At 42.5% G+C, this 25,503-nt stretch overlaps 1 protein-coding gene across 1 annotated transcript in view; it reads left to right on the forward strand.

The window, feature by feature from the left end:
- Window positions 1-1,204: 1,204 nt before the first annotated feature.
- The window catches only part of ABCC1 (ATP binding cassette subfamily C member 1 (ABCC1 blood group)), a 45,301-nt gene continuing 21,002 nt past the window's right edge, over window positions 1,205-25,503 (forward strand). The window contains exons 1-12 of the mRNA XM_064390431.1: window positions 1,205-1,338; window positions 11,494-11,670; window positions 12,407-12,532; window positions 13,761-13,898; window positions 15,036-15,161; window positions 17,961-18,022; window positions 18,850-18,981; window positions 19,979-20,206; window positions 20,857-21,034; window positions 21,768-21,929; window positions 22,613-22,705; window positions 23,535-23,738. Of these exons, the coding sequence (XP_064246501.1) occupies window positions 1,291-1,338; window positions 11,494-11,670; window positions 12,407-12,532; window positions 13,761-13,898; window positions 15,036-15,161; window positions 17,961-18,022; window positions 18,850-18,981; window positions 19,979-20,206; window positions 20,857-21,034; window positions 21,768-21,929; window positions 22,613-22,705; window positions 23,535-23,738 (1,674 nt within the window). The 5' untranslated portion in view covers window positions 1,205-1,290. The remainder of the gene's footprint in view (window positions 1,339-11,493; window positions 11,671-12,406; window positions 12,533-13,760; window positions 13,899-15,035; window positions 15,162-17,960; window positions 18,023-18,849; window positions 18,982-19,978; window positions 20,207-20,856; window positions 21,035-21,767; window positions 21,930-22,612; window positions 22,706-23,534; window positions 23,739-25,503) is intronic.

Consider the following 25,503-nt stretch of genomic DNA (forward strand, 5'->3'; position numbering starts at 1 on the left):
ATGCAGACGGGAGCTGGGTGGGCTGGACTCAGCCGCTGCTGCTCTTCTGAGAATGCAGGATCCAGGGGGACAGACAGAAGTATTGCAGTCGGGTGGACAATCTGGCCACCACTAGCACAGCTCTGAAACTGCAGCTCTGAAAGGGCAGGTGAATAAAGAAGCAGTCTGTGATATATTTTTTGTGTGTGTGATGCCTGCTTTTAAGTTACACATTAAACAAACAAGATCTGTCTCTTTTTAACAATTTTGTCTGTTACCGTGATTGTGCTTGATGGACAAGAGCATTTTAAACTGAGGTTTGTGTGATTAAAGATTTCAGATGTTACTGTAGAGTACTATGTAACCACCCTGCTATTTCCTGCAGCATGCGATGCCATTCCTACATATGTACCTCCATACTCCAGCTGGTCTATTCTGGTACAGTAGTCAGGCAAGCTGACTGTGGATTTAACTGGAGCATTTTAAATAGGATGTGAAGACACCGTGAGACACAGCCCAGTGCAACCACAGGGCTGTGCAGTCAGCTCAACTACTACGTATGTTCATACAAACCTGGTTGTGGATGAAGTTGTCTCGGTTCTGTTTGTGCTAATCAACCTGAACTAGTTAAGGGCATTGAAACCAGTACAACTGGTTCACGCTGAGAAGTGAGCGGTTTAAAGGTGAACTTCGGCTTTCCCTGGGGCCTTCCCCTCGGACCCTGCCTTGGCTCAGCCCCGCGGGCCGGGTGCCAGCGGGGCACTGCGGTGCCTCTCCTCGGGGGGCGCGTGGGGACCCAGTTCCCAGGAGCGGTGTCTCGGAGAGGGAGATACCGTCATGCCCACCGCTGGCTCCGGCCCAGCCCGGCGGGCTGCGGGTGCGAGGCGCAGGACCCTGGAGGCTGCTGGGGCAACCGACCCGGGCAGAAGGACTTGCCCGCGGTGCTCCGGGGCAGCGATTCCGCTCCGGCTACGCTGCCGGGGGCGCATTTCTGCATTGAACAAAGGCAGGCGGCGGGCTCTGGCCGAGGCTCCTGGGCCCGTCCGCCGTGATGCGGAGGCGTTGGTGGCCCCGCGGGACGCACCCACGCCGCGGTGCCCGCACGCGGGCTGACCGGCCGCCCCCGCCCCGCCGAGGCGGGGCTGCGCAGCGCGGGCGGCGGCGGCCCGGGCTCGGCATCCCCGTGACGCGGAGCCAATCAGCGCTCCGAGCTGCCGCTGCCGGCCCGGCCCCGCCCGCCGCTGCTCAGGCCGGAGAGCTGTGGACGGGGAAGCGCTGCCGCGGGAGCCCGCGGTCGCCTCGCCGCGCTCCATGGGGATCGAGAGCTTCTGCAGCGTGGACGCTTCCGAGCCCTTCTGGGTGAGCGGCGGGATGGGGCCGCGGCGGCGGCTCGGCGGCGGCTGCCGGTGTCGGCACGGAGGGGATGGCGGGGAGCCGGGTGGGGCTTGGGCGGTGACGGAGCCCGAGGGGGCTGCGCCCGGCAGCGGGGCAGCGGGAGCCTGCGGTGCAGCGCTGCCCGGGCAGAGCGCGGGGGCTGCGGTGCGCCCCGGCCGTGCGGGGCGTGAGCAGCGGAGCGGCCGCGGGCCGGGCCGGGCCGGGCCGTGCCGGCGGAGCGTGGTCTCCGCCCGGGCGCGGTGTCCTCACGGCGGGGTCGCGGGGCCGGCGCGCCTCGTGTGCGGGGCCTCCGGCGGCGCGATGCCTGGAGGGGGAACTGCCGAGGGCTGCCTGCCCGGCGCTGCGAGGGAGCTCCCGAGTGGCCGGGGCAGGTCTGTGCCCACGCGTGCGGCCGCCCGGCTGCGTTACTCGGGGCCGAGCGGTAACAACAGTAACGGCGTCTGACTGCTGCCGGCACACGGGAGCGGCTGAAGGAGGCCACGGACCTGCGCTTTCTGCAGCTTTCTCGTATTTTCGCTCTTCCTTGGCGATGAGCGGTGGGCGCAGGTGCTGTGCGTGAGCTGAAGGGCGGCTGTGCACAGGTGAGCCGTGTGGGGACCTTGCGGCGGGGTCTCGCTCAGCTGAGACCCGGCTCCACTGCGGGACACGCGGCTCCTGGCACCTGGGAGAGCACCGGAGTGAAAACTCATCTCAGGAGCAGCCTGGTTGTGTGTGGAAGGAGGGTGTGTGGAGGAAGGGAAGAGCTGGAACTTAGGAAAATAAATCTGGAGTGAGAGCTACAGAAGTCAACATAGGAGGAGAACTACTTGTGCGTATCATCAGATGTTTGCCAAATAGTTTTGAACTAATGAGCTGCCTTACTAGTGAAAAAATAAAACAGAATCAGATGTCTCAATAAATATCATTGTACTATTTATTTCAAGAATCATTAGGATATTACTGAGTAGATATTTTTAAGATCATCAAGACTAAGACAGTTTTTTCTAGCAGATCAAAAGTGACTCTGCTAACTTGCTTGTACATTGCTTATACTAATATCTCTTTTCTGCTATTTCTCAGGTTTTTCAGAACTGTCTAAATTATGAGTTGTCGTTATACATATTTTTTTTCTCTTGTCTAGAATGAGGCTTTTCATTTGAAGGGCTTAATACATGTTTCAGAATGAGTTTATGGAAAAACTGACTTGAGAGAATAGTAGGATTGTGAGAAAGAGCTTCCAGCTCATTCTTTGAGCCATGGAATTGTAACATCAGGTAGGCACAAGAACTACACAAAGGAAGTTGGAAGCAACCAGTTTATATAAGATTTTTGGCAGCAGATTCTTTTATTAGGAAAATTGTTCTCATGTGTATTACAGCCATTTCTAGTATTTTTGTAAAAACTACTACATACATTTTTTCCACTAGTTGCATTGATTCCCAATGTTTTGGGATTTGTCATCCTTCTCCAAATCACATGGAGTCTGCCTTTCGTTTCCTCCAGCTAAAGATCCTGTGGGTGTGGTTGTTTGATTTCTGGGTTCTTCTGATCCTGCAGAAGAATAATTGTGCATTTGAGTGAGGGCTAGATGTGCTGGGAAAAATCTTCCTTCATGCTGAACTTTTCTTCATAAGTAATGCTCTTGTTTCCTCTTTGTTGCATCATTCCCAACAGGGGAGAGTAGAAATGGCAGTTTGGGTGCTTATGGGTACTCTGGCTGCTGCTTTTTTTGACATTTGCATTATTGCTGCTCTTCAAAGCTGAAGTTGTGGTGGATTTTCAGAAATTGTCTCTGTATATGCAGTGTTTATTTGCCTTCTAGGCGTGTCCTGTGGTTGGGTCCTGGCTCCTGGAGTGCCCTCCTGTGCTCCTCAGAGCTGGGTGATAGCTGGATACTCAGTGGATACACGTGTTGTTGCATTCCTGCGGTGGCTGCATCAGCTGTTCTGGTTGGTCCTGAAGCCTTGCTAGTGGAGCAGAGGGATTTCTGGCAAACTCAGCTTCAAGGAGATGATGTGTTTTCTGTCAGAGGTGCTCCTGAGTTGTGGGCAACTCAGTTTTAAATTGTGGGGGAAACTGTGGCTGAAAGGACCTAATGGACCCTTAAAACTGTATGCTAATCTGCTTAGGCTTTGCTGGCCAGGATTTTTCTTGTTTGCACGCCCAAGGAATGTTATTGTTGAAAGTTCTTGTCTGAGAATTAAACAGATTGGTTTTATTTAATACTTACTCTGAAAGGTCAGGAACCCAAGGAAGACTGCCATCTTCATGATTTTTTTTTTCTTTCTCACTGTGTCTAACCTATCTCTGTGGCCCTGCTCATTGCAGCACAGCAACAAGTAGTCGTGTTGGGAAGAGTGGGTGCTAACAAATCTTACAGCTACTGCTTAACTCTAATTGCAGTTCTACTGTTTCTAAGACCTACCTTTTACAACTTGCCCAAAACCCTCTGAATTTAAGGATTCCCACACTACTTGTTTTGTTAACTGTGCAATCAGATTTTACTGTATATAGTTCTTTTATAGAACTTTAGTGTATCTTGCTTCCTTTAGACCTCCTTTTTGGACAAGTACAGTTAATCCTTGCTTGCTCTACCATCACTGAGTGTCTTGGAATGAATATTCCATCTATAACATAAAGAAAGGCACAGCTGTACAAGATGAAGTTACTATTTACTGATAGTTGTTGATGACCATAAAAGCTTGAAAAACCATAGTGCACTGCTTGCATTCCAGTTCAGTGAATTTAAGGGCCTGTTCAAGCTGTAAAACTGTGTGACCTGACACACTGAGATAGCTTTGGCTAGAATGTCCCTGCTGTCTGTGCACAGCCTACCTTGTCTCAATAGCAGCACACAGAAAGGCAGAGGTAAAGCAGGGTGAGGAGCACTGTGCTTCCAGGTAAGCAGGATAAATGTCACAGCAGATGCAGAACTCACTGTACACTTTGGCCTCCTGACCTGCCTGTCTGGAGACAGCAGCACATGCACACTTGGTGGTCTCACTGCATGTGCATTTTGAAATAATCTGCTGTTTTTTCTTTGAATAAAATCTCAGTGTTTTGTCAGAGCTTGTAAACTCTGTGGTATCATGTTTAGAGAAGTCTTTTCATGTTTGAAACTGCTAAAGGAAGAGGTTAACAGTTTTTGTGACACTTTGGGATTGCTAAGCTCACAATAGGGTTTTCTGAGAAAGAAGTGGGAAATATACATCTGAAACTTTTGAGTTTCTTGCTAATACTTAAGGGAATGGGCTGGTGTATTTCCCTAGTTTTTGTCAAAGATGTTATGTTTTGTATTTGGTTGACATTGTTGTAGTGAGAGAGATCCATAATGTAGCTCGATAGAATTTTATTAAGGAAAAAAATTATTAATATTCTTTAATGCATTGCAATTATTACCTGACATTTGTGAAGTGATACCGTGTGACACAAACAGCTGCTGTGCTTATGTTATTTATGAAGACACTGGTAGTTTTACTGAAATAGACCTCTGAAGAAAAACCATTCTTATGTAAGGAGGAATTTAATGTTCTTCAGATCTGTGGCTTACGCTGTTGAACTTCAGATAGGCAGTAAATTGGCACGTCTCTTGGAGCCCTGCAGCTCTTTGCACTGCAAGATATGTCCTTAGTGCTTTTCAGTGTGATTGTGGCAAGGCAAGGCTGGGGAGGGACTTGGAGGTGCTGTGGGAGGGTGCTGGGTGAGCTTGATAAAAGCTACGAGTTTGGTCTCTGCTGGAGAGTGTGCAGATCACAAACTGCTTGTGTTCACTGACACAGGAAGGTCATATGTGCACAGCATTTGGAACAGAGGAGTAGCACAGTGATAATCAAGGAAACCTCTACACAGGATGGTGCTTTATTGTGATCAACAGCAGATTGCATGATTTTCATGCCTTGGCCGTTGTGTTTTTTAGCAATGAAAGCCAGAGGCTTATTTGTCAGCTTTCTTCCATTTAAGAAAAATGGTGGTGTAAATGTGCATAGAAAAATTAAACTTAGATTGGAAATGAAACTGATATCCCTTGATCCAGAATAGATCTATTTAAGGGGAAAACAGGGAAATTAAGCTTGATAATCTGCTGTTGATGAGGATATTCTGAATGCATCACCTGTCATTCTACAGCTGGCAATTCAGAATTGCTCAGAAAAGTTAAATGAGGGAAAAAAAGGTGGCAAAATGCCTGAGTAACTGGTGCCATTTCATGCAGTTACAGTGCAGTTTACATTGAAACACTGTGCTATACTGGGACGGAGTGAAGGTCAGCCAGGGTTGGCTGAAGTCACTCTGGGTCACATCTCGAAAAAGCCGACTGCCGGGTACTGACCTTTAGCTTACTTTTAATAGAGTCAGAATTCCTTGCATTACTGTTTTCTCACTCTTTGCACCTGTGCTACCTTCAGATACAGTTTATCCCAACTTAAGCTGCTACCTTAGTCTCTTGGTGAGATTATTACCCAGGTGTGTTCAGACTTCTCAGTGGTCTCAACTCAAGGTACAGGCTGTTGCATTGTTAAGCAGAAGCCCTGTGTTTGGTGCAAGAAGGAGATGAGAGCAGGAATATTTTTCTTGTATCCTTTTAGGGAACAGTGATTTCAGTGAAAAACGTTGCAGAAAGGTAAAAACCATCCTTAGGTTCTGAAACTAGAAGCGGTGAATATTTTGTTGTCAAGTGGCCAAATGTTTGGTCGTGGGACTTGCAGATATGGCAGGGTATGGACATGTGGCATCTGTAGAGAGAGGCAAAATTTTTATTTTGCAAGTTCTAGTATAATCTGTTATATGTTTCTCTGACACAAAAAATAGCCATAGTTTGGTGGCTTTTAGCTTCTTAGGTTACAAATCTCATCTCTTGTAAATGCCACAGCTGCAGGTGCTCCTTTCTCTGGCAATTTGTAAGCACCTGCTTGTTATAGGGTAAAGGGAATAAAAAGAGCAAAATATGCTTTTTTTCCCCTTGGAATTTAACACAGTTCCAGCTGATGCAGTGCTTTCTATAATAAAGGATCTCAACTTTTTGTAAATATTAGGAAGTGTGTGGGTTTGGGACAAGGAGGTACAGACACCTGATTTAAGTTCAGGACCAGTTGGAAGGTAGAGGCTTTTCCTTGTCTGTGTTGACAACTCAAATCTGCATTATGTAAGTAATTACTGTTGAGCACTTAAACCATTTATAACTTGCTAAAACCATTTCTAGTAGAAAACATTATGAGAAATTAAGGGCATTTTCTTGTCACTAGAAACACTGGTGTTTCCCCTCCCCCAAATATTCTTTATATACATGATAAAAAAATTAGGACCCTTGTTTATTATGTGATTATTATATTTTGTAACTTTTCCACCTCTTGCTCTGACAGTCTTGTCTTTGACAACATTAAGATACTTCAAGAATAAAGCTTAGAATTTGAAGTGAAGGGGAGGCATGGTGTCTTCCCTTTTCCGAGGTCTCAGTCTCCATGTGGTATTTTGGAAAGCTGGGCTAGACAACTTTTGCAGGGATTCTGAAGTACTTTTCTTGTACAAATATCTGTTGCTTGTCTTACCAACTTGTCACTCCCTGTGGTGTGGGCTGCACAGTGAGCCCAGCAGAGCAGATCTGATGCTGGTGAAGATTGTGCCATGATCATTCCTGTTTAGGCTCCATTCTAAACACGCTCTCAGACAAAGGGTGAGCCTCAGCACAGGTTTCATGAACTGACTCCAAAACGTGAATGGCAGAACAAAGATGGCATATCGGGTACCGGGGACTTTTAAAAAGCAAGGTCAGAGCTCCTTTAAAGCAGCCTTAAAGAGAGGGGTGCTGTTCTGCACTTCCCTTACCCCTCCTTCCTGTGTGCTGATGCAGCTCCTCTGAAGATGTAGGCTGAGCCAGATCTGCCACATCTCCTGTCTGGGGAGAGGCAGGAAATTTGCTGTCCCAGATAGATGCCATGAGGCCATTGGCTTTTAGCCTACACTGAGAGAGAGAGTGGTTCACTCAGCTCATGGTTTTATAGGTGCTACACTGGGAAATTTTTCAATCCTGTATCTAGAGCTGGCAGATTGTAAGACTTCCTATTTCAGTGGGAAAGTGATGATACAATTATAATGAAAGTTGTCAGCTGCAATTACAGTGTTAGTATCAGAGAGAGCTAATTACTTTCAGTCAACTAAATGTAAACATTGCATTAAACAGAAAGTCTTTTTTATTGTTGGGGAGATAAGATTGAGAAACTTTATCTTGGTATTACAAGGGAAGTGGTTCTTCTGTGGGTGATATTGAAGTAGTGGGTACACAATGTCAGTGTCAAGCTCCATTTGAAGGAATAAGTGTTGACCATGATGTTAAGATTCCAGTGTGGTTTTGTAATTTCATTTTTTGCATAGCTGCATGGTTATGTTTGAAGTCACTTTTCAGTCACAATTTGGTTCATGCAGGTGGATTTAACACTGTGGCTGGCAGCCTGCATCTCTAGCACACTTGTGCACAGCAGGCATGAAACCAAGCAATTTGGGTCTCTCCATTTCTGCCAGTGAGAATTCTAAAATGTGCTGTGAGTCAAGTGGGATTATTGATGTGAGAACAAGCAACCCCTGGCTGCTCACTTGCCAGCCTTTCCTGGCTGCCAGGAGAGGCAGCCAGCATCAAATACTGTTATTCCTCAGATCAGCCCTGCAGGAGCCATGCAACTGTCCTTGCTCTGCCTTCCCCCAGCAAAGGCAGAATAACTGGCCTTTTGTGTTGCAACTTTGTCTGACAGTTCTCCTGCCAGTGCCTTTTATCTTGCCTGTTCCTGAAATTTTAGACAGGGGTTAGTATAGTTCTTAATTTTCCTAGGTTTTATGCACTGTTAAGCAAGTGGTTTACCTGTGAATGGGTCCACTTGATTCTGGGGAATGCCAGGTATTTTTGTGCCCTTCTTGTAGACAGAGGGTATCATTTCAGATGTGATAGGAAGCTTTTTTGTGCCATGAAAGAAAACATGCTACAGGGCACAAGAACTGTGGGCTGGTGTTTTTGAACCATAGTGCTGATGATAGAAATGAAAACTGAGAAATAGGTCAGGTAAAATTAAAAATACCCATCTGCTATTCTGGGAAACTTTAAAATTGTTGAGGAACTTTTGAAAATAAAGGAAAAAACAACCTGAAACTATTTGACGTCTGAGTTATGGTTCTTCTGGACTGCACTTACACTAAGCCAACAGTGTATCCTTCCCAACATCTACCAAGAAAGGAACAAGGATCAGCCTGATTCTTCTGCAGTGGGTTCCTGCTGTCACAGCTTAAAATAAAGGCTGCTTCCAGATTATACAGTCTGATAGCTATAGACTTTACCATGGTTTTTCCTCTTCTTCCTTTATGGCAGGAGGCTGCTAGATTGTGTAGGCTTTCAGTGGTTGTATCTGTGTCATTTGATGTGACTTTGCAAAGCAGAAGAGTTAACTGAGGGGTCAGAATGAAAATGGTTAATCTTTGAGCTGAGAAAAATGGAGTGATTTCATGTTTTAGTACAACTTGCTAAAACAGTGTTTCTAAAACTTGAGTCAGAAAAAATGTCATTAATTTGCTAATTAATGCCTGTTAATACAAAGGTCTGTTTCAGTGAGTGTTTCTGCATTTTGTTTGTGATCGAAAAAAACCCCCAAAACTGAAACTGGGTTTATATAAAGCTAAGGAGAAGCATGTACTTTCCACTGGCACAGCTAGTCTAGACTTGTGTAACTGAACCTATAATTTAAATGCGAATTCATGCTGGTTTCATGATGAGAGTGGCACATTTTCCAGCTGCAGTGGAATCTCCCTGAGCTGTGGTGTCCTCCGTGCAGAGCTTAGGGCATGCCTGCCTTTTGTAGTGGATGGAGTTCCTCTTGGCTTTGTCCACTGATGGGGATCCCAGCTGGGATCAGCCTGAGAGCCTCCTGCTGCTGTGTCCTGCAGACACCTGCCTGCTGTGTGTCCCTGCAGACACCCCTGGGCTGGTGTTAGCTGGGATGCTCCCGTGGGGCAGCTGTGACCCAGCACGTGTGGCCCTGGAGTCAGTGAGGACACGGGGTGCTCAGGGCAAGGATGGGCTCTGCACCTCTGCTCCTGTCTGTGCTGCTGCCTTGTTGCAGGAAAATGCTGCTGTCTCTCTCTTCACATGTTCCTTGCCTTTTGCCACCTGAAATAAATGTGAAATGGAAGTGGCTTCTGCATCTCACCTGTGTGTTGCCATTTTTTTTGTACAGAGAGGTGTTTTTAAAGCTAAGCATGTTCCTGCTTGATAGCAACAGCCTCTGGATGAAATACTGGAACCATATGAAAGAAAGAACTGATGTTGCTGTTAAATTCTAGCAGCAGTCTTGCCCAAAATTGCTCACTTGCCCCATCTTTCTGTTCTGAACCCTGAAGTACCATTGCATTGTACACTCTTGCCTTTTGTGTAGAAACAAACACCTGTGAAAGTCAAATGGAAGGTTGTATGTTCTTAGAATATCCTCCAGCCAGTATTCATAGCAGTCATGCATACAGCACTTCTTGCTTTTATTTTGCCACGTGGCAATGACATGTGTTACCTGCCCTGACCTTGCTGGTATTTGCCAGATTCATTTTATAGCAAGCATTTGCAAACAGGGAAAAAGACGTTAACAACTTTCTAAACAGTGTGTAGATCTCCTAAAGTTTATTCAGTAAAAAGATGCTTTTGTTTGTTTCTTGTAAAGCTGATTGCATCCGGTTGATTTACTTGTATAATCTTATAACTGTCTTAATTTGTGAATTGTAAACTGTTCTGCAGAGTCATGAGACTTTTTCGTGGCTGTTGTGCTGGGGTAGTGCAGCTGGGGCTTAGAAAGCCAAAACCATTTGTGTGGTGGCTGGATGTAAGGATGACTCAGCTGAAATTGCTGATGAGTTCTGCAGTCAGGAAACGCAATAAGCCTGGCCCGCAGTCTCAGAGCCACTGCCTTGTCACGAACAGCTTGTGACCCCTCCCAGACACAGTCAAACACAACTGGGCATTCTCATGTTCTACCAGTGTTAATGCCCTGGAACTGGCTCAGAGATTTTCTAAAAATAAAAAATTGAAAATGATATGAAGTGAGAAGAATTTTTAGAATGCTGTGGAATTAGAGGAGAAAAATAACACCGAGTGTCCTATGTGTGCTGCCTGTTTTATCAGGTCCTAGATTCTGATAGAAAATTGAGGGAAATGGGGAAGGAAAATTATCTTCCATTCCTCTTTAGATCTGTGTTCTCTTTGTAATTGTGTTTGAAGCTGTTTATTCAGTGGAACATGGAGCAAACAAGGATCAAAGTGTCATGATTCTGGGCAGTGGGATCTGCTTTTGGCTTTGATGTTGGAATAGAGGGAACGGGCACTACAGCTCCTTTTGGTTCTGTTTCCTCATCTATAAAATGTGGATAATGGCACCTGTTTCATTGACCAGCTCAGGCTTTTATAAAGGAGTAGGATTACTGACATTATGTCCCAGTGGTGGTACTGGTGTTTTGTGTAGTGTAAGCTGTGCAACTGCCTGGAAAAATGCTTTGCCACTGAAAAGTTAACACTATAGTCAACAAGCCTTTGGGCATGGGACTGCTGCTCTTGCCTCAGTGACTTTTAAACAGAAGCCTGAGAGCAATGCTTTGGCTGTTGAATATTGCAGTCCATCTACAGCTGCAATATTGTGTGTTGCATTATTCTGTTGGAGAGTCAGAAATCTACAGCACTTGAGAGAAAGTGTTGCATGTGATAAGTTTTCAGCAAGGTCAATAACTTAATCTCTTGCAGCAAATTTTATCTTTTTCCTAACTCAGAACAATCATAAATATGGTGTGAAAGCTCATGTTACTACTAAATAGTTTGTCATTGTGAATAGTCCTTTCCCAGTGATTAAAATGTCATGTTTTTATTACTGTGAGCATCAGTTTTGGTTTGATTGTGTGGTGACTTACCTTGGACTTGAAAATCATGTTGCGAGAATAAGAAAACATTGAATTCTGTCAATTTACATCCTCTCCTTGTTGAGTAGGAAACAAACTGCAAGGGTGAGCCTTTGACTTGATTCTATGCCTTGTTGTTGTGGATTTTTTTATTCTGAGTTCCTGTTTCTGATTGTCAAATACTGAAGTTCAGCGTTGGCTTTTTCTGTAACTTAGCCTGTTTTCTTGCCCTAGGATTGGAATCTGACATGGCACACAGAAGACCCAGACTTCACCCCGTGCTTTCAGAACACAGTCCTGCTCTGGATTCCTTGCATTTACCTGTGGCTGTGCTTCCCAGTGTACTCGCTGTACCTTCGCCGTCACGACAGGGGCTACATCCAGGTGTCCACCCTTAACAAAGCCAAGACGGTGCGTGCCTCTGCAGTGCCCCACAGCCTGCCTTGGGAGCTGGGAGCTCTTTTCAGCTGGTTTTAGCACAGTGTTGAGCATCAGTCTTGACCTCTGTGCACAATTCAGGGGTACCTTGTTTGTTCTGCTTGTGTTTGATTTCCCAGCCTTTCCTGTTTCCTTTGCCCTTTTATCAGACTTTTTGAAGTTTACCCTGGCATAGCAACAAACATGCAAATCCTTGTAAAGAGCAGTTGGAGAAGACTATTTCAAGGCAACTCAATCTCAAGGTCCTTATTTCTATCATAAAAAGAATTTATTATCCTGTCAGCTTCTTAAGTTACACAGCACACATTTCCAGAGCTGCTGCAGGTGTTCTATTCCATTTCTATTGTGAAATAGGTACTTTATGTTTTTGGTTTTATTCTTCCCATAGAATAAGTGCAAAGTTTTAAGGGCTGTAATAACATGGTATATTGGAGAGGTTTTTTTCTGTGCAATCTGTTATTCAGGAGACCAGCTTTCTGCTTCATAATAGATTGAATTACATGGAATTAAAAATCAGTAAACTTTTTTCTTCTAGTCGGAATTCAATAATTAAAGCCAAATTGCTTTTCTTTTGTGCATGTGGTAGAATTGCCCAAATGATATGAATTGATTATGACTCCTCCTAACACATAACATCTAATGTTTATCTATATGTTGTGCTGCATTATCTTTGTGAATTGATGTATTAAAGACATGTTTTTTATTGCAGGCTTTGGGCTTAATACTGTGGATAGTCTGCTGGGCAGACCTTTTCTACTCTTTCTGGGAAAGAAGTCAAAATATTTTTCGAGCTCCATTTTTTCTCGTTAGCCCTACAATATTGGGTATAACAATGGTAAGTTCTGCACAGCCATTGTCCATGCAAAGCTGTAAGCAATAACACCATCTCTGTAGTATTCACAGTGCTGTAACCCTTTAAGCTGCAGCCTTTTTATACAGACTTATTCTGTAGTTGAGCTGTGAAATATTGACTCTGAAATATCTCCTTTCTTTGAAGAAAAAAAGAGAAAAATCAGACTCTCACCTGTGTCCAGTGTGTTGCACACCAGCACACAAGGCAGTTTCAGTTGTCTCGTTTTGGTAGGCCTGAGCTGGCATCCATTTAATAGTTTGGCTCAGGCATTGGGCAGAGGAATAAACTCAAGAGAGCTGATTCAGCCTGGATAATGCAAACCCCTGAACCGGGGGGGAGATGGTTGAAAGATCTCACTACAAACTCTTGTATAACGTGTGTGTGTTATCTTTGTTACTCTTGGTGGCACAGTGGAAAGCCTTGAAAGCCACAAGTCACACAGGTGTCCCCAGCTGCCTCCCTTGACCTAGGTGTGCTGGGGTTTTCTGCTCTCACACCAATATCCCTGCCTTTCAAGGAAATTGCCTTGCTATTCATTTGCTGTCAGTTGCCTGAGGTTTATTAGAGAATTGGAATGATTAATGGTGCTCCAGGGGACACCACAACCCCAACAACAACCAAAAAAAACCCCAAACAGCACTGAAACATACCGACAAATGCAAGAGCTGTTAAATAGTTTGTGGTCATTTAATAATGCAACTCTCAAGCTTTTGTCAGGCTGGTTGAAAATGCAGGTTGCAGTAGATAAGTGAGATATAGAGCTTCCTAAAGGACTCTGAAAACAGACAAAATACAGAAATAGACTAATACTTGGTGTATTGTGTGGTGTTATGGGCTTGTATGGAAAAAAATATATTTATTTTAAAAACAGCTAGTCAGGAATTGCCATAATTCCATATTGATTTGTTATATAGAACCAGAAAAGTAAAGAAGTAAAGGTTGGCAGTACTTTTGTGTATGTGATTGTTTATTTCTATTTATTGCATATGCCTTTTCCCTTTTTTGTCTATTCCTTATCTTTACTGATACAGAGAATTTCCTATTTAAATGTATTTTTGAATTACACTTAAAATTTCAGGGGTTTAGAAGGTCTGGGTGATGCTGGGTTAGAAATGTTAAATAAGCAGACTTTAGCACAGTACCTTTTACATGTGCGTAACATATTGTAAAACTTAATTTATGAATATATTTTCATTTTATTTATCTACAGTTGCTGGCCACATTTTTAATACAATATGAAAGACTAAAAGGAGTCCAGTCTTCTGGTGTAATGACAGTTTTCTGGTTCATCTCATTGTTATGTGCCACCATGATTTTTATATCCAAAATAAAACATGCCTTAAATATGGTAAGTGACTTCTAGCCTCATTCAGCTGAAAATTATCCCAAATGCTGCAGTGATAGAATAGTTGCTTGGCAATTACACCAGTCCAATCAGTTAATGATTCATTTAGTGTACCTGGATTCCTTGGGTTGTAACAGTAAGGGAAGCAGGAATTGATGTCTTGTGTTTTGAAACACTCATGAAATGCGTGGTGATTTTAACTGTAGCAACAGTTGCCAAGGGAGCTGGGCTGGCTGCTGGGGAGAGCGGATGTGTCTGCTCGAGTGCGCTCAAATTCTCTGTAATCTTTGCTATCAAGCTGCTCTGGCTGGGGGTTTATGTCACCTTCCTGTTGACTGTTGGCAGTGGATTTCCTGAAACACTTTGTTCAGTGCTGGTGTGGTCTCACCTGCTTGGACAAAATCAAAGTGAAATGTTTTTATGCCAATTTGCGCTGTAGTAAGACCGCCTCTAGTATCAGACTGATTGTGGAGCTGCCTGAAAATGGCACTTCTATTTCTTGAAACCTTTAAGCTGCATTGGCAATTTTGATAACTTTCACCCAGCTTTTATCTTCAGCTGTTGGGAATGGGATTTTACTGGGGGTGTGTGTCCACCTATACCTGTGCTTTGATTTCTGTGGTTGATGTGTTATGCACAGTCCCAGTCTTAAAAACTGAAAGAACCTCTGAATTTTGCACACAATAGAGCAAAGTGTAATGTAAATTCTGCTCTCTGTAATTTTTTTAAAGTGTGATGTCAATTCTGCTCTTTATAATTTTTCTGCGAATTAAAAAATTTGCTTTTAATGCTCCTTGCTACCCAGTGCATAAATGTCTTGGCCCCTGTAAGGAATACACTGACTTCAAATTTGGGCTGTGTTGGCACAAACTATGTGTTAAAGAGAACTTTTTACATAAGAAATTCATGCTTGTATTTTAATGGTAATGACTGAATAAAAATAAATGTGTCTTTCACATCCTCTCCCCTCTCATTACCTTCCCTTTACCAAAATAGACATTGACTTTCATTTGCATGGGGGTGAGTAGTGTAGCACTTAATTTGCAGAATTTACAGTAAGGAGCTGTTTTCTGTTTAATCATAACTTGTTTAAAACAAATTCCTCAAGCCTTCTAATTGGAATATGACCTTCCTTTGCAGGGTGCTGATGAGGATGCATTTCGTTATGCCACCTTCTGTATCTACTTTGTCCTGGTATTAGTAGAGCTCATCCTGTGTTGTTTTCCAGAGCAACCACCTTTGTTTTCTGAAACAGTAAATGATCCTGTGAGTGAGTCTGTGCAGAGTGCCAAATATCCTATGTGCAATATTATGTGTAATGAGCTACAGGGCCATCGTCTCCAAGATGTCAAATATTTAAAATTTGCTTTTTATTTGGTGATGCAAAAGAAGCCCATAACATGCAAAACTGGGGGAAGGGAGGGGCTGTATGTAAGAAAAAACACAAAAGTACAGTTGCCCTCATTGCTGAATAGCATTCCTGAAGGGTAAGTTATATATATTTATATTCAGTGGTGCTGCTGGCAGCCAGTGGGAAGTAGTGATTTGAAATGCTGTGCTCCTGGTTATCTGATATGTTCAGCAGGCACTAGCATGTGGATTCACTTTCATTTGAACACTGGGAAGAATTTAGACCTGGAAAGATTTTCAGCTTGGGCAGATGTGTTTGATTTCTGTTTTTATCACTCTTATGTCAAGTAAAGATTTAACCAGCTCAGATGCAAGAGCAGCTAATGCTAGAGGGTGGTTTGGATGTAGATATTTAATTTTGCCTACACATGATCTGTTTGGCTTGTGTTCTTAATTATATGTATGAGCTTTTTGGAATTGATCTGAAGTGACCCAAGAGATGCTGGATCATCCTTGCACCCCCTCTAGGTTAGGTGTTCTGGGTCACAGGGGGTGACACTGGGCACTGCCTGCAGTTTGGATGTGCCAAGTTTAGGAATTTCAGTTTTATACAAGGTATGATTCTGGCCTGGTGGCAGTTCAGTGACACTGACTGATGAAGGAAGATGTGAAATGTGTGAGGGGGGAAATAAATACTGCTTTGTAACTGTGGAAAGGGTCCATGAGCACTTCCTGAATGCCACAGTGACCTTCTCCAGCAGTGTCCTGGTGCCAGGGTGCTCTGCCTGGCCGTGGCAGTGTGCCTGGGGGGAGGAACAGATTGCTGAGTCTTGGATCCTCCTCAGCTTTTGGTTCTTTTCATCTCATTCAGGGGTTAAATGTATTTGACAGGATACTGTGGGTGTAAGGAAACCTTTCCTTCTTTGATCATGGTTGGAATAATTACAAGGTGCTTTGAGACCACAATGGTCTGTTTTTCTGTTCTGAGTATTTCTAGGAATTTAGAATGTTTTCAGGAAACAAGGCAGACCTCAAATTTGAACCTTTCATTTTGTTGGGGAAAAGAGCAAAGAAGTCATTTTAGTCAGCCTTAAATTCTGCCTTATGCCCCTTTGCCAAATATTTCCAAACCAGAAATGTCTGTGAGCCTTCAGTGAAATTTTAGAGTATGTTTACTTAAGCCAGCAAACAACAGTGAAATTTCTGAGTGTGGATGCTGATGTATGTAGAAGTCAGGCAATGTGTTTTGTATCTTGTTTATATTACATAAATCTAGACTTGTTGAAACTTGTCTTCATTCTATCTGGCATGAAAGTCATTTGGATTATTAATTATTTGTGTGATAATGATTTAATTTTATCAAAAGTAGTAGTATTTTAAAAGTAATCTAACATGTTTTAATATTTTAAACTTGGGCTTTATGCAAACCAAGTCCAGTTTTTGGTAGGACAGGATCTAGTGGGCTCTTAAATTTAGAGTTTCCACCAGCAAGTAGATTAAAAAATATAAAGGAAAAAACAACACAGCACTTTATGTAAAATTCAGAATATTTTTACATTTTGACGCAGTTGAAGTTATTCCCTGTATTTGCTGAAGTAGAAATCTGTGTATCAGGAAAGGAGTGGCTGAACACGGAAGGTTTTACACCCTTCCCCTTCTATGACTTTAAAAACTTTTATTTATTCACTAATAAAGGGTGTTGGATTTGTTTGCCATCATCTTACTGCAAATGTTTGGATACTTTGCAAATGTATCTTTCAAAAAACAAAAGCATCTCTTATCCCCTTTCAAAAAACAAAAGCATCTCTCTGATACACACTCTTATTGTTCCCTGTAGAGATTGCAGAAAAAGTTATGTGAAAAAGAGAAAATGCAGGACTATGTTTTGTGCAGCTGGGTTAGAGCACAGTGCAGGACAGCACAGTACAGGCTGCACAAACATGAGTTAGAAATGGCAAATGTTGGAAACCCTTGGCTCTGGCTGGTTTAGTTGCAATGCTTTAATGATCTTTGGTGACTTTTATATTGCTTCAGTTATGGTTGATGGTATAAGCACATTTGTTGTGCCTAAGGAGAGGTTTTAGCATTTAGATGCTATTCAGAGCTCTGAAAGAGGGAAGAGAGAAATGTGCACAGAAATTCTGCCAGTAAATGAACTTTTCATACCTTTGAAATTCTCCCAGCCTTTGTGCTCTTTGAACCCAGCCAGATTAGGAGTGCATTGATACTTCAGTTTCCCATACATATTTGATGAATGAGATGCAGAGCTCCTAAGGGGTTACACCTTTTTTTCATCCGTGCATCTGTGCCATTGGAGTCCCAACACTTCACTGCTAGAACAAAGGTGCATTTTTCATTCATGATTACCTAGTTATCATATTTGTGCCCTCTCATGGTAGGCAGCATACCTTGCATTGACAGGACACCTGGAGACACTGTCTGGCCTCCGTGGCCTCTGAAATTCCTCCAGCTGTTGGTTGTGTTGTTGATAGGAGCACTGCTATTCCTGTGTCCTCTATTTAATGTGGTGGAGCCTGCTGACAGCCCTGGAGCTGTGCTGTGTTTGCTCTCAGCAGCATGAATGGCAAGTGTTAGTAATGTGAAAAAAATACTGTCAACAAAAGGAATTTCAAAAAACATCTTTTCTGCTTTGCTGGTTTATTTTGGCCCTGCAATCATTTTGTATGTGGATTGATTTCTTTTTCTCTCCTTTAGAATCCATGTCCAGAGTTCAGTGCTTCTTTCCTCTCCAGAATCACATTCTGGTGGATCACTGGGTAAGATCAAGCTGTTGTATAAATCACCAGTTCAAGTCAGATGGGATCCTGCTTGCAGAGCTAAATTGGCAATAATCACGCAACAGTAATTTTGGTTGGTTGTTCTGTAGATAGCTTAATTTTTTTTAAAAGCTTGATTAATTTCTTTTTACTTTCTTTTTAGGGTCTTTGTAATTTTAAATTTTACCAGTCTGTATTTAGTATGTTTGATGAAAGAAGATAATAAAAAAAAATCCTTGGGAAATATAAGAAAGGAGAAATTGTCTGCTGTATTTAGAAACTAAGGCATTGGAAACTATTACCTCTTTCTGTCCAATGGGCTCTTTTTTTCCCACTAACTTAATTTTACTTATGCTGTATGATTTGTGAGTTAAATCACAGGAGCATGTAAAATAATATTGGTGTGTAGTTGTGGCTGGTACTTGGCCAGAGTTCCAACAGAAAGCTAGATGAAAGAAGTTGCTTTGTGAAATTAAAGGCTAATAAAGATTTTGAAACTTGCTAGGCATGGGAATATTAATTGCCTGGCTGATTTTCAAATGAGATCACTTCATCCTTTCTTTTATTTTCCCTGGAATTTGAATTCAGTGGCATATCCTGGATCCTTAGCTGTTTTGGTGTCTAGTTCTCCCAGTAAAGACAGGAGGATGTATGTTTAGCCTCTGGACCTGTGTTGCTGCAGGCACTAATGCTTGCTTGCATCTTTGTGGAGAGCTGGCTCTGTTCTGGGGCTGGATGCAGCTATATCTATCTTTCTATCTATCTCTCTATATACACAAACATTTCTGGTGCTCTTCAATTTATATTGCTGATTTCTTCTAATACAGGTTGATGATTCGGGGTTATCGGAGCCCTTTGGAAGCCAAGGATTTGTGGTCATTAAATAAAGAGGACAAATCAGAGGAAATAGTGCCAGGTTTGGCTAGAAATTGGGCAAAAGAGTGGTCAAAGACCAAGAGGTAAGTTCAGTTATCCTGGCTTTCAGTTCTGCCAAGACACAGAGGTTTAAGAGCTCAAGTGACTCAGCCTCTGCTTAGGGGTGTTTGCTGTTTGTTACCAAACCTGCTTTTGTAGGTTTGTCCTTGAGTGCTCAGAGAGCTGGAACCAAGTAGGGCGTTTCTTCATTATGAAGATCTGCATCAACTTTGTCTTTCATGATCCAAAACTTATTTCTGTGACTTTTGATGTGTCGTTTTCCCCTGGGGAGGGAGTGTTTGGACACAAACTTCTGCCGTGTAATTTAGGAGCTTGGGCTCCCTCTGTAGTTGGCAAAGCCTCGGGAGGGTAGTTCAGGGTGTCAAAGTGAGCAGCTTATTCCTTTCTTTTGACTATATAGGGAGTCTTAGCATCTAAGCCAGATGACTAAAATTAGAAAGGCTGCATGCCTGCAGTCTCCATCCTACTTTCATCATTCTTGGCTGCAGCAAAGAGGAGCACCTTTTCATTGAAGGGGAATTGTGTGCTTGCTTACACAGTGTGTTTTACGTCCAGCTTGTCCTCAGAAGTTCAGAGCATGGGGTTTAGCATAAGCCAGATGTAAGAAAAGAATGTGTTCAGTCCATTGGGGATGTCTTGGCATTAACCTGACTTCAGTCTTTTAATTCTGGTGGTACAGTGAAGCATTGATTTTGATGAAAGTTCAGCACACTGGGTTCTAGAAAAATAATGTCCTCTGCTCTTTAAGCTTACCAGTTACACCTCTATTCCTCATTCCCCAGGGCAGACTTAAGGGAGAGATTTACAGGAATGTTACCTATCCAAGCAAAGAAAGCCATTCCTGAACAGCCAGTTCATGTAGTTATGTTGTATGATTAAATGTGTTTGACAGTAAAACTCAGTTAAACTGTTAAGAATCACAATAAGCAGCTCATTTACATCTCGTTTGTACAGTGAACATTTTTCCAGTTGGCTTTGTGCTTGAATAAAGACTACGTTCTCTACCTGATCTTTTTTCAGGCAACCAGTAAACATGTTATATGCATCCAAAAAGCAGCAAAAATCAGGCGACTCAAATGGTGATGTGACAGAAGAGGTTGAAGCTTTGATTATAAAACCATCTCAGAAGAGCTCTGAAGCATCTTTATTCAAGGTGTTATACAAAACCTTTGGACCATATTTTCTCATGAGCTTCCTTTTTAAAGCTGCACATGATCTCTTGATGTTTGCAGGCCCAGAAATTCTGAAGTAAGACCTATATACTTTATTATGGCATTAAAAGTATGTGAACAGGATTTAAAACATGCTGTTATTACACACCCCAAGCTGCTTTGCCTTCAGCTGATACAATGAGGAAGAGATGTCAGAAAAGGGAGCAAACACGATTTCAGTCCATTGGTTTTCAAATTACAACATGATGCAATAAATGTTTAACTTCTTTTCCTTTTCATCACTGGGGAGGCAGGGCAGGAACATAATCAGCAGTAGCAGGAGATTTTACCCTGTTCTAACCTGGAGTTATTCTGTGCCTATGGGATGCCACAGAGAGCTGAGGAGCTGGGAGGGTTGTATTGCTTTGAGCTAAGAAGTAAAGGAGCTGCAAATGGTTTTATTTCAGCTGGGGGGGATATGAGGCTTCTCAGTGTAGCTCCAAGGGAATGCTGTACATGTGAGCTATGTCTTACTTCATGTTTCAGACTGGTACCTTGAGGAGGGAGTGATGTATGCTCATACAAAGTGATCTCCAGTTTCTAAGAAGTATGCTGAGGTGTTTTATCTAAGTTTGGTACTTAAGGTGCTTGCAGGACCTGTACAATGTTTGGAATAACCTAAGGCTGCAACCATGGCTTTTGGTTTTGTTTTCCATCTATCAAGAGAGCTCATTTCTCTCTCCACAGATTGCTGCTCAACTTTGTAAATAACAAAGCTGCCCCAAACTGGCAGGGCTACTTTTATACAGCACTGCTGTTTGTTTGTGCCTGTCTTCAGACACTGATCCTTCACCAGTATTTTCATATTTGCTTTGTAACTGGAATGAGGCTCAAAACAGCCATTGTTGGTGTAATTTATAGAAAGGTAGGTGTTTCTTTAAATATGTAACAATACTGTGACTACAAATATGCAATGTCTGAGACTGTGAGAATGCATCACTTAAGTCTGAGTAATAAGGTAGGAGACTGTGGTATGCTGATTCCTAACTCTTAATAGAAATAAGAGCATGTCTAATTTATAAATAAAAGCCTTTAAGCCAGGGCAGTTTTCTAATTTGCTACTTAACATGCTTCTTCTCACTGCCAAGTAAGAAAACTTTCCTCATTTAGACTTGGGCTGTGCAGTGCTTCAGTTGGTGCAGAAATTAAAGATGCTTCTACATTTACAGCTTCCTTTGGGATTTACCAGCAGTGCCACCTTAGAATAAGCTGGAACATTTTAGAAAGCTGTGGACTGATAGATCTGTGTGAGAAAAATGTGTCACAAGAAGTGAAGATTCCACTTCTTATACTAAACAGAAACAAGTAATAAACCAACTAAATGATGCCCCCAAGCAATAAAACCACCAGCCCATATCCCAAAGTTTACTTATTGACTTTAATTCTGTATTAGCTTAAACCCAGCTGATGGATTCAAACTATATAACTTGCATTTTGCAGGATGTACAGGGTAAACAGAAGATGGAGTAAAATCATTGCTTGTAATTTAAAAGATGCAGTTGTGTGAAGCACTTGACTTCTGTGGAGAAAATGCAAATGACTAAGTCTGTCCTCATGTTGTTTTAATTGTTTTTTGGGTTTTTTTTACCTGCATGTAGGCACTTGTTATCACAAATTCTGCTAGGAAGACTTCTACTGTGGGTGAGATTGTGAATCTGATGTCTGTGGATGCTCAGAGGTTCATGGACTTGGCTACCTACATCAACATGGTTTGGTCTGCCCCTCTGCAGGTGCTGATGGCGCTGTACTTCCTGTGGCTGGTGAGCACCCTGTGCTGTTTCTTCTTTTGGCTTTGGCAGTGCTGCTTCCCTGATTCTGTGCCTACACACACCTGTTGTTCGGACCACTGGAGGGTTTGCAGCAGTGAGGAGAGTGGCTTCTTAATAAACAGCACTTTCAGAGCTGCTTTTGTCACTGCTGTCAGGAGGGAAGGCTGGAGGTTCTGAATTTGCACATCCGAGTTCATAAGGGAAGGATGCAGAGAGGAACTATCATCTTTCGGGGGACTGCAGCACCTAGAGGATCTCACTTGTCCCTTGATTTAAATAAAAGTGGTCTTGGCTCTGTGCTCAGAGTAACATGTGAGATGTTTGCTGTTTCTAGATCACACAGCACTGGGCTGACTCTTCTTTAGAAGAGCAGACAAATCAGCAAAAAGTGCAAAGTGTTAAAACACATTTGTGTGTGTACAGAGATACATTTGAAGAGAAATTGATCTAGATGTACTTCTATACGAGGGATGGATATATATATATATATATGTATGTATGTTTGTTTAAAGAGTCAAAATATATAGATATTAACCTAAGCCTCTAATTGGTCCTTCTCTTCTTCTCCCAAGCTGAAAGCCTATTTCAGAATGATTTTCTGTAATGTATACAGTGATTTGAGACAAGATTAAAAAATTAGTTTGAATAATTGCTTACAATTATGTGCTTTTCAGAATTTAGGTCCTTCAGTGCTGGCAGGTGTGGCTGTCATGATCCTTCTGGTTCCAATAAATGCTGTGATGGCAATGAAGACAAAAACCTATCAGGTTAGCATCTCTATATAGTGCTTTTAAGAAACATCTATTCTTTGACTTGTTCCTGGAGATTTTTCCTTTTTTTTTTTTTTCCCCGTTCCTCTAATTATCCCTTATAAAAAGGGAAGGGAAAGAAAGGTCAGAGGTGTTATGTATTCAGAATAAACAAACTCATGTATTTTTCAGCCTTCCAGCTTATCTGTATGTAATGGTCTAAAAACCTGCAGTAGTGAGGACCAAGGTAGCACTTCAGACAGCTTCATGAGATGTCCAGTGACTGAATTATTAGGAATGAGTTCAGTTTTTAACTTGCCTAAGAGCTAAAGTGCAAAGGTAAACTAGTGTCTGCCTAATGAACCTAATGGCCATGAATGAAATGTTCATGTTTCCAGGATGTGTGGCTTGTTCTGTTTGTTTGTTTCCTGGAGAGATGAAGAAGAAAAAAGCCATTGATAGTGCTGAAAATAAAGCAAAATTAAGTTTGGTCTAAGGTTAGAAGCAAGCTGCACCTCTTACACTGGTTTATTTTTTAACTGCATATTGTACCTGAGTCCCAGGGCTGCCTTTTGCAGGGTTGATCACACTAAAACCAGTGCCACACTTGTTTTGATCTTGCTTTGGATTTGTAGTTACATGAAGCATTCTTTTAATTGGTTTAAAACATCTTGTTAATTCTGCATATTTGTTTGTTCAGATAGTATCTCAGATTTCCTGCTTGGGAAGCTAGTAAGCTTTTGATGATAATGAGGTAAATTTGCCATTGCAAAATACAAAGCTCAGAACTTTGAGGTTCTGCCAAGTATTGTGCTCTGTTAATTATTTTTTGCAATGTTGTTTTTAGGTGGCTCAAATGAAGAGCAAAGACAACAGAATTAAGCTGATGAATGAAATTCTCAATGGGATTAAAGTACTGAAACTTTATGCTTGGGAATTAGCCTTTAGAGAGAAGGTATTAGAGATCAGACAGAAAGAACTCAAAGTCCTAAAAAAATCTGCTTATCTTGCTGCAATGGCAACCTTCACTTGGGTTTGTGCTCCGTTTTTGGTAAGTGAAACAAATCTAGAAGTCTTCTCTCCTTTTTGGGGTTGTGCTTTCCAAGGCAGCACTTGAGGACTTCTTTTGGTTTTGTGTTTTAATGAGTTGAACCAAAATGCCTTCCAGAATGGTGGGTCCTTGGACACTTAGGGGTCCACTGCTCTGTGGAAAGGCACTACTGTTTTCTTTGAAACTCAGTGACAGCCAGGTTGGATGTATTCTAGAAGTTAATGTCCAAGTACTGGAAAATAAAAAAACCTCCTCTGCATCCCCTCCTATTTTGGTAGAGTACTTGAGGAATCTAAGATGAAATGTATGGTCAGATTTAGGAGAATAAAAAAAATTCCCTTATTTCAAAGTGTTTTCTGAGCAGCAGCAGGGCCTTACATAAGAAGTCCTGACTGAATGGGATGTTGGGCTCCAGGAGTGCCTCTGGCTGGGGTTCTCCCAGCATCTGTGTAAGAACAATGTGCAAAAGGTAAAACATTGTGTGGCCTGAGATGGCTTCAGATTCTTACTTAAAAAATAATAAAAATCCATGATATGCAAAACATCCCTCCTGTGTTTGTGGTTAGCTTACATTTCAACTAATACAAGGGAGAGAAGAGTGAGATCACATTAAAATTGCTTCAGACTCTATTAGAATGAGGGACCATTGCTCTTGTCTGCAGAAACAATTAAAAGCCATGACTACATTAGGATAAAATATGTGCTGTTCCAGTTGAAGGTGTTTAAGTGTACTTTCCAGTCTCAGATTCCTTCCCTGCAAACATTTTTAGTGTTTACATTATGCTCGGGGCATGATGAAAGGCAGAGAAGCATCAGCCGCATTCTTAAGTGAATGCTTTTCTAAAAGAAGTCTGGGATTATCTTAATATAAATACATTATTAAATGAAATTTCTAAATAAAACCCCGCAGGTGGACTCCCTGATGGTGCTCTGTGGAGCCTGGGAGGGCAGAGGGGTGTGCTGTGCAGCTGTGTCCCTGCACACACGGGGTGTGTGGCGCTGCCTCTGTGGGGGCTTTGCCACCAGGGCACAACAAGGCTGCTCTTCAGCATCTCATTGCTTGGATTTTTGGGGGTTTCATTCTATGTTTTGATAAAACATTTATTGCAAGTGCCTATTTTGAAAGCACTTTTGACCTTGAAAACTTTTATCTCCTCTACTCCTTCCTGTTTCCAAGGCCAGGGTTTTAAAGCTGTTGTTTGGTGACAGTGTCAGGGACCCGCTGGCTTCGCAGTGCCTCCCCTGCTGCCTCGTGTGCTGCTGACACAAGAGTGCAGACATGCTGCTTGGGAGGTTGTTCTTTGCACCCTGTCTTGTTTTTGATCTCCATGGGAGGGCTTTCTCCCTGGGATGGGGTTGTCCAAACTAAGGGCTGTGCAAACAAGCTACTGTACAAGGCACAGCTGAGTCAGCTGCTGCGCCCAGAACAATGCATGTCTTCACAGCAGTCAGATTTGCTAACAGAAACACTGATGTCTTCAGTGGATGCTGTGCTTAGATGAGACTTAGATGGGGAGCTCATTATTTCAAGTCTTTTAGGAGGGAGGATGCCAGAAGTTTATCTACCTTGATTTCTTGTTTTAATCGGCAGTCTGTGGGAAAAAAGCTGCTGGATCTTGTGGTATACTGAGGTGTGAGGGTATTAGTGTGGAAGATAACACTATGAAGAGAATAGTTGTGAAAGCAAACATTTGATTTTACTTAGCTTGCTTTATTTTACTGTAATATACTCTCAATACATTTTAAAAAATGAGTGTATGGATTT

The sequence above is a fragment of the Passer domesticus genome, chromosome 15 (assembly GCF_036417665.1).
Source record: "Passer domesticus isolate bPasDom1 chromosome 15, bPasDom1.hap1, whole genome shotgun sequence".
In the NCBI taxonomy this organism is placed as follows: Eukaryota; Metazoa; Chordata; class Aves; order Passeriformes; family Passeridae; genus Passer; species Passer domesticus.